We start from the raw sequence: 9,610 nt of genomic DNA on the forward strand, positions 1-9,610 counted from the left end.
ACTCTTCCAAATATTTGGCGCACCCCACTTGTGAAAAAGGTTTTGAAGGTGTGACCAGAATTTCCCTTTCCAATAAGAATTCAGAAAGCCTATTAATTATACGACCCAATTGTAAAAAAAAAAAATGTTTAAATTTAGCAGATATATGTCAAATTTAGCAGAAATCGAATTTAAAATTGTTAATATATGTGAAAAAATAGATCTTAAGATGACTCGCACAACTGGTTTAGCACCATTTTATTTATGAGGAAAGAGAGAGTTTTGTGAAAACTAATACGAGAAGCAAATATTATTTTCAGTACAAGAAAAAGGAAGTTGGAGACTGGTGACTGCGGCTGTGAAACAAGACAAAGTGAATTGCAACTGCAGAGTTGGTATTGTCAATGACGCCTAAGCAGATCCCTTGAGCTTCTTTGTAATACCAGCAAAGTACTTTCCCTGGTGAAAAGCTTGCGCTAGTTCAAGCTCTGAAGGCTGTCTCGAGCCATCCCCAGCAAAAGTTCCAGCACCATAGGGGCTACCACCCTTGACTTTCTCCATCTCAGACATGCCAGCTCCAAATGTGTATCCAATGGGCACGAAGATCATTCCATGGTGAACCAGCTGAGTAATGGCTGTCAAGCTGCATAAATTTCCGATTAATAAAGCTATAAGCAAGGTGAGGAAAAAAAAAATGTTAATGCAGCATTTCCTTTTCTATTTCTGCAATCTCTCCATAAATAACAAACAGTATAGGAAACTCACGGGGTAGTCTCTTGTCCACCACCTTGAGATCCAGTGCTGTAGAAAATTCCAGCAGGTTTACCGGCAAGCTGTTGTGATCTCCATAGACCTCCAGTTGCATCCAGAAACGCCTTGAATTGAGCAGCCATCATTCCAAACCTAGTGGGGAAGCCAAGAAGAATCCCATCAGCCTCTGCAAGCTCATTAGGTGTAATGGTAGGTACATCACTCTTTGGTCCAGCACCCATCTTTCCAAGAACATCTTCTGATAGTGTTTCAGGTACCTGCAATGATCAACTATGCATCACATATCTCCATCCCCCACTTATATTAGAAGGATGGAAATTAAACCAGATTCATGACGGCTGGTAATCGTTAAAGGAGTTCATCATATTAATTTGCAAGATTGGTAGCACATTTTAACAACATGTGTGCAGATTTAGTCAACTACAATTAGCCGCTGATAGCTACTTTGTCAAGAAAACCTTATCAGTTGGCTTTTGGATTGTTAAAACGATCTTATCTCTATTGTTGAAGCGTTAAGCCTCCCCTGGTCAAGCACTCGTGCAAGCTATTAAAAAATGAATAAATAAAATAGAATAAAATAATAATTCCAACCTCAAAATTATCAATTAATGAATGTAAAACGCACCGCTGTTTCCTCCGCCAAACAAGATGTACTCAAAAACAAAGTTAAAGTGTTCTGCGTCTCTGGTCAATCTAAATCTAGGAAACTGAAAGTGATAGATGCCTTCATTCAACGGCAGCCACCATATATTTCAGCCTGTTGCAAGAAGGTACTTATGGAATGACAATCACAAACCTGCCATAGTTTTGCTTCCACTCCTTCAACAGATGCAGCTCCTTTCTGTATCTCTTCAGCCAGCTTCTCAACATGTCCATACATGGAATAGTAACTGTAACAGACACCCAATGTTTTGACATCACTATTTGACTATGAATTGAACTCTTACACACAATTCAGAGCTAAGCTTTATATGGATACACATTGACTGGCCATTTTTCTGTACATGTTTACTTCCAAGAGATATACCATATAAAGCCAATTTAATACAAGTTTCATTTTTGAAATCCAAAAGTAAAATAAAAGAACTTATCCATATCCTCAAGCAATGAATGATGAAAGGCATAATAATACAAAATCTTATACAATTGAACTAGACTCCACAATGATGAACAATGGGACCGCCTTCTCTAAAAAGCTTTGAGGTAGCTAGCATTTCACTCTCCATTATTATATTGTCAAAAGATAGACTGCGTTTCACAATCGATTTTTCGGGGTTTGAAGAAAAATTGACAGCAGAAATACCTCATCAGCAAACCCAGAAAATCATGGACTTGGATTCACACATGTAATACAAAAACTCAAAGACAGGGCCTCTTTCAACAGGTGAGTGCAAAAATTAAAATCAAATCAAACAAACGTAGCAGGTAAATAGACCACAAGTTCAAGATATTACTTGCCAGGCAGGGACATTAAAGTTTCAAACTAATGAATTTCTATGGTTTCTATTCTCTCTTATTTCCATATCATTGAATCAATGCCTCATTGTATCCAGGCATAAAATATTCTCCCTTTTTTTTTAATCCTCAATTTATTTGTTGATGAAAGGGCCACCATTATAAACTGGAACCTTAAAGAAGTTTTCCAGAAAAAGATTAACACAAAAACCCTTTTAAAACTGAAAATATCATCTACATTTTGATCAGCCTACACCTAATGTATTCAAAGATATGAAATAAAATTAAGTTGAATTCTTATGAAAAAAAAACATAGAAGCTATCAAAATCATCAAAATAAAAATGAAAAATTGGAGAATTATGAAGCGAGAACAGAGCAATACCTGAAAATTAAAAAAAAAAAAAAGAAGTAAAATTACAGTAAACCACAGGATTAATACAAGGATCAAGATGATTTAGTACTTAAAAACATGCTAATTGATACATGGCAAACCAACTTAACAATCATGTAAATAAATAAACTCAAATCACAAATAGCCCAGTTGCTTTTTAAATAGTACTGCACTAAATGATACAAAACTGACAAAATATGATCTCTAAAGTATTGCAAATAAAGAGAAATTCAGTGAATTATTAATAGAAACAAGAAACTGAAAATAGGAAAAAGAGCAATGCTAACACAATATAGACTTTGGTGGCCATGGATTCCGAGCCTTTTTCACTTTCTCTGTGTAAATTTGTTGTAAACTTTGAAGCAAGAACGTGAAAAGTGAATGATACGTAGATAATGTAAGGAAAAATGAAGTGGAGGGGACCCTTTATTTATAGTGCCATTTATTTCTTGGTGTGTAGTGTTAACGGCTGGCTGATTGCATCATTAGTGGAGTCATTTTCTTTTCTTAATTATTTCTTTAATTAGCGTGCAATTTCGGGCGTTGATGTCATACACATCATCATCGTCATCCTAATCAAAATTTGAGATTAGAATTCCTTATTTCTCTTTGTAGATGGGTTGTAGTTATTAAAAATTTCAACCTTACATGAATTTGCGATGCAATTTAAGGGAAGAAAATTTGAATCAAAAGATTTTGTTTTTTTTTTCCCATAAAGACGCTACTGATACTCATCCTAAAATCATCTTAATAAAGAAAAATATGATCATAGATGAGATTATTATAATCATCACCTGAACTATGAAATAGTCAAATAAATTGTTTTAAAGATTATGAAAAATAATTGTACATGACATATCATTTTAGAATTTTCTTTCTTAAATAATTCCGGCAGAGAAGGCATTATTTATACAACACACATATTAGATCTTATGAATCAATTATGTCATATTAAGATGATGTTAAATTGAACTAATTATGCAAGAACACAATGAATTTTAACGATTAGATTGTATGAAATTAACCGCTAGATTTTTTTCTTAATTTAAGGTAAAAAAAATAAATGAAAAAAATTCTCAACCATAATATGTATTATTATATTTCTAATTAGTATGATCTTTTACATATTTACATACTATAAAGGGTTGATTTCAAAATTTTATATTAGGCTAGATTTTTCTTTTTCGAATAAAAATGAAATGCATTAAAAATAAAGAAAAACTATAAAGAATTTAGGATTCGATGTCATCCAACCAAACCACAAAATTACAATCCTTAACATAGAAACTTTTGTGCTTGAATTCTCTTATGATCTAATCTTTATGTGAGCAAATAAAGTCACTAGATTGTTAGTTAATAAATAACTAAATTTAGACCATACAAAAATGTATACTTGTTTAAAGATCCATTACAAATCACATGTACTCAAAAATCAAAATCATCATAACATCTTTATTTGAAAATTTGTGTCACAATTTACTTAAAAAAATAAATTTAAAATTTTCCATTAGTAAATTTATTATTACTTAAATAAAAAGTTTTGTATATAAATATTGATAGCAATAGGTGGTTGATTTCAAATTTTAAACTAAAGCAAGTTTGATCTAGATTACATACAAGTTTTCAACCTCTTTCTTGCACAATAAATTTTTATTTTAGATTCTTTATTCGTGAGTGATAAAGTTAACAGAAAGTAATTAGGTAATATAAATCAACCTAAGATAGTGTAAACGTATTATAAGATTTTTTATAATAATTACATATGTTTTCGATATTCTTGAAGTGACTGGAAAACATATTCTTGAAATGGCCGGAACAAATAAATTTCCACACAACTACTGTTCGTGTGAGTGATTGTAACTTAGGATTTGCCTTTATAATAAATATAAATAGCATATCTCAATATAACAATAATGCAAATCATAAGCCACAATCTATGGAACAGGCTGGACACGGAAGCTGATGCATCATGTCATCAGTTACGATGTCGTGATCGTTGACTTTATTTATTTATGCAAATTGCCATTGGCTATCATTCCGAGATGAACATTTAAATATCGTCTTTTTTATTAAATAATAGATTGTTTTTATCAGTATCAAATTGCATTGACAAATTCAGAAAACAATATAATACAATAAAAATTGCATTGATTTACATAGAATAAATTGTTTGTGTTAAAAGAGTTCGTGTAGCTTACGTTTAGAAAGAGTCGCTGTTTTGACCACTGCATTTATTTCCGCTGATTATGATTTATGAAGCTTCATTGCATGAGTATTTTGTTAGAACTCGCAAGTAGAATAATTGATATACAAATGATACTTGTAACATGTGTAATGATGCAATCAATAGGTCATGTACAGAACAGCATTCATTTGCATCATTGTTACATAGGTTCCCCGTAAGCAAACTAATTCGCACACATATTCAACAATTTCTCTTTCAAGAATCTGAGGGTTTACTGTGTCATAATTTCCGCTGATTATGATTTATGAAGCTTCATTGCATGAGTATTTTGTTAGAACTCGCAAGTAGAATAATATAACATGTGAAAGATAGCATGTGTAATGATGCAATCAATAGGTCATGTACAGAACAGCATTCATTTGCATCATTGTTACATAGGTTCCCCGTAAGCAAACTAATTCGCACACATATTCAACAATTTCTCTTTCAGGAATCTGAAAATTATCGCTAATATACCAATCTGAAAATTATGTTTTAGCACCATGCATAATTAATCCTAGAGCTGGCAAAACGGGTCATCGGGTCGTGTTCGTATCGTGTCAGCTTCGTGTCGTGTCAAATTTAGGTCAACCCAAACCCGACCCATTTAATAATCGTGTCAAAACATTGAGACCCAAACCCGACACGGAAAAATAATCGGGTTACCCAATAACCCATTTAATATCTATATATTGAACAAAAGTTACATCAAATATTTACACACTATCATACATACGTATGTACATACATACATAAATAATTTATCCATATTATAAAATATACATATCTACCAATATATTACACATTTACACTATTGAGGTTTTAATTATATATATAATATTATATATCAATATTATAAAATATACATGTCTATCAATTTTTACACATTTACACTATTGAAGCTCTAAATATATTTAAAATTTTATAAATAAAACACTGTATTTATATTCACCATTTTAAAGAATAAAAAAAAAAGAAAATCATCTCTAATATTTGAGTTTTAATGATAAGAATATGTAAATTATTTTAAAATAGAAAATATAATCGGGTCATTGATCGGGTAAATGGGTCAAGAATTTTAACCCAAACCCGACACGGAAAAAAATCGTGTTGACCCGGACCCGACCCATTTAATAATCGTGTTAAATTTGACGACCCATACCCATTTATTTATGTCGTGTTCGTGTCGGGTAATCGGGTCGTGTCAAATTTTGCCAGCTCTAATTAATCCTACTTAACCATCCATGGAAATAAAACCAATCTCGCTAGTAAACCATAAGCCAAAAAATAAGGGCACTGTCTAACTAAAATCAACATCATCCAAATAAATCCCCATACGAATAGCTAAAACCATTGCAAAACAATAAAAATTAAAAAAAAAAAAGTGGAAAATAAAAACAAGATAACTCATTAAAAAAAAAAAAAAAAACGTACACAAAACGAAAAAATCATAGAGGCACACTTACAGAAATTTTCATTAGAGAACATACATAAATACCACTGCCCCAGGACCATCGGAACCTCCAAACCTTACCATCAAAGTTAATATAACTGTCACCAATATGAGTGTATTTTGAGTACCATAGCTGTCGCATCAAAAGGATCATCATAAATAAAATGTTTACGAGTTGAACAAAAACTAAAATAGAAAACTAAAAATATATGAAATTAAAGGATGCTGGCAGGAGAGGGGAACTCCCTTCCCGATAACAAAACGGTGGCTAATTTTGAGTGTTGTAGTGGCAAGAAGATGCAAAGGATCATGAAGATTATTCGAGGTTGGCTTTCCCTTGAAGGCCTGAAGTGGTTAAAATTTTAGAAAGAGGACCAAGGGGTTATGTTAAACCAAGCAAAGGTAGTGTTAAATTATACATATTCGAATACATTCGTTAACTTATTGGACCGAAAAAGAGAAATCGAAACCATTTTCTATCATTATAGTGTTACCCAAATCAAGCCATTTAATTCATTATTTTTGGTATTATATTTTTTATTTAAAACAAAAATAACAATTTATAAAATAAAGCTCTTTAAGAATATAATATCAAATAAAAGAAAATATTAATATTCTTCATGTTTTACATTATCAAATACTATCTAAAAAAAATGAAGTATTTAGTTCTAGGCACCAATATCATTGATTAAATTCTTAAGAAAAAAATTATAAAAAGAGAATTGAGTTACATAATAAGAACACAAATGTATAGTAATGGCTACAGATTTTATAACAAATACTCATGAATTTTAGCATTTGTTTTAACTATACATAAGTAGTCAATTTATTTTTTTTAAAAAATTTTATAATTTAAGGTATAAAATTTATGAAATTATTAATCTTAAATGTTAATGGTAATGGGTGAATTGTTTTTAACATTAAGCTGAAATCCAATCCCTTATAGAATAGGTTTTAATGGATTGACTGATTGAGTGGTTGATCTATTAACAACCCAACCCAATAAAGATGGACCCAACAACTATATTTATCGTGTGAATTGGTGTTAGTGGATCCTACGAACTTTTGCTTAAACGTCTTACTCGTAACCGTTAATTTTAATCACAAATTATATATTCTAAGTTATATGTATGTAGAAAGCAATAATCATGAGATAATCAAATCTTAATAACAATTTAGGAGTGGCCAAAATTACACATAACTAAATTGGACCATCTAATGTTTGGTAAAGCTGTAGTTTTTAAAATATTTGTTGTTAGTTGTATTATAGAAATAATCAGCCGTGAAAAGAATTAGTTAAACGTTTGATTAAATTTATTTTAAAAAATGCTATGAATTATAAAAGCAATCATATGTGTTTGGTAAATTTGAGTGTCAAGTACGGTAAAAATGCACATTACTGAATTGGGCATAAAGTTGAAAAAAACTTATTTTATAAATTTATAAACATGTATATAAAATACTTTTTTGTTGTATATATATAATAATTGATAACTAAAATAAATATTTTATACTATTAATTATATTTTTATTTTGTTATTTCAATATAAGTGGTAATAATAATATCTTTAAAGTTAATTATTTTATTTCCTATTTAGTAAGGATAATTTTGAATTTTTATAATATATATGAGGATTTATATGGAATTGTATTAAATATAAAACTGATTCTCAAAATTTGATTTTGAAAAATTACTCTTTCTTTACTTTTCAAAATTTATTGTAGGATCTGGTAATTTTGCAAAAGTGATTTCTAAACAAATTTATTAAAAAACGAAGTTAGTTCTTGACATTTCAAAGTCACTTTTGTGCCTTAAAAAAACAATCCCAAAGAAGCCCCAACTTTCTACCGTGATCGGTTTATTTAGTTTAGTTTTTAAGAACCAAAATTAAAAGTCGAAAATAGAATAAATTGGTAGAAAACCAATAATAATCAATAATAGAACTGATTATAAATTGATATAAAGTGAATCAGACTGGTTCATTTTTCAGAATTTGAAATAAAAAAAAATTCTTGAACTGATCAATTTCAAATACTTGAATATGGTCACCCCTAAACCACATCACATATTTTTGTTAAGCACCAGTTCTTTATCATTTGACTGTCTACTTTATTAGATAGAACACAAATGAACAATTAAAACTCTAGTAATGTCCACGAGGCATTTTGGAGTTGAGAAACAAGGCCATGTATCTAACAAGGAAAGTAGATATTTTTTTTTGGAATATTATATGCAACACAATTTACAAATAGATAAATAAGAATAAACCCAAAGAAATATTAACATATGTATAAAGTCTAAAGAAATACATAACATAAACTCTCATGGCTAGTGAAAGGCTCAAACCCATTACTTTATAGTTATGAGTTAAGGAGAGGATGTGCTGGTCAATCTGATTAAAGAGTTATAATTACGTTTGTCATTCAATAGGGATTTTATTAAACTCGCTAGTATCACAAAATTAAGATCAATCTTCTCGCGAGAATCATTTGGATTTATATCTGAAAGATGTTAACAATAAGTCTTTTCAAAATTGATTATTTGTCCCTATGTTGAAGTTGTTCTATAAAATGGCTGCACCTTATTGGAGTTATCTTGTTATAATGACTTAAAGAAGATATTGCAATGAGGAGACAATGGTAGGGCATATTGATCGCCAAGCATGGCGGGAAAACTTCTTGTTCTCTCTGTGTCTCAAGGCATGCATCTAAATTCTAAAAGATAACATCAATAACCTTGGTCTTGAAGCGTGCTTCTGCTATTAATTAAACCAATCATTCATGCCCTTCAATTTCGTCCCGTTCACGCATTTTCATATGATTAATTACTATCTTATATCCTTTATCTGTATCAACTGCGTGATTCCCTAATTGGTCTAGAAAATTTGGCATTCCATTAGCGTTGATTTTGTCTAATTCTCGTTCAAAATCCTACTATTTTAGCTTCTATTGTAATCAACATATACCACTTATTCCCTTATTATTTTCATAATGTTTCCAAGTTTTGAGTAAGAAGTTGCATGTTCTTTCCAGAGAGTTAAAAGGAGAGGTTTGGATGTAAAATTCAGAGTATTGTGCCGGTTCTTAATTCTTACGCGTGTGATATCCGTAATTCAAAAATAGTAAGTGCGAAAAAAGAATTAGAGGAAGAGAAGAGAATTCAGTAGTTTTAATCGTAAATGTTGAATTTACGGTCGTAATTTTTTTTTGAAATTTTTTATTTCCCAATTGCATTGAATACTTGAAAGCTATTTTTGGCTTGAAATATTTACCACAAGGTTGGCACATTGGTATTTATCGTAGGTGCCTGGGGCCCTGGAGGCATCAAAATTAAAG

At 30.6% G+C, this 9,610-nt stretch overlaps 1 protein-coding gene across 2 annotated transcripts; it reads right to left on the minus strand.

Moving 5' to 3' along the window:
* Window positions 1-209: 209 nt before the first annotated feature.
* On the minus strand, window positions 210-3,048 carry LOC102615554 (probable NAD(P)H dehydrogenase (quinone) FQR1-like 1). Of its 2 annotated transcripts, XM_006467874.4 has the most exons (4): window positions 2,885-3,048; window positions 1,547-1,640; window positions 745-1,007; window positions 210-622 (listed from the first exon to the last, which is right to left on the minus strand). In XM_006467874.4, exons 1-4 carry the CDS (start codon window positions 2,905-2,907, stop codon window positions 391-393), a joined length of 612 nt encoding a protein of 203 aa, XP_006467937.1. In that variant the 5' UTR covers window positions 2,908-3,048; the 3' UTR covers window positions 210-390. The 2 variants fall into 2 exon arrangements, with proteins under 2 accessions (XP_006467937.1, XP_024951405.1); XM_025095637.2 differs by lacking the exons at window positions 1,547-1,640; window positions 2,885-3,048 and adding an exon at window positions 1,376-1,540.
* Window positions 3,049-9,610: the final 6,562 nt, after the last annotated feature.

The sequence above is a fragment of the Citrus sinensis genome, chromosome 2, assembly GCF_022201045.2.
Source record: "Citrus sinensis cultivar Valencia sweet orange chromosome 2, DVS_A1.0, whole genome shotgun sequence".
In the NCBI taxonomy this organism is placed as follows: domain Eukaryota; kingdom Viridiplantae; phylum Streptophyta; class Magnoliopsida; order Sapindales; family Rutaceae; genus Citrus; species Citrus sinensis.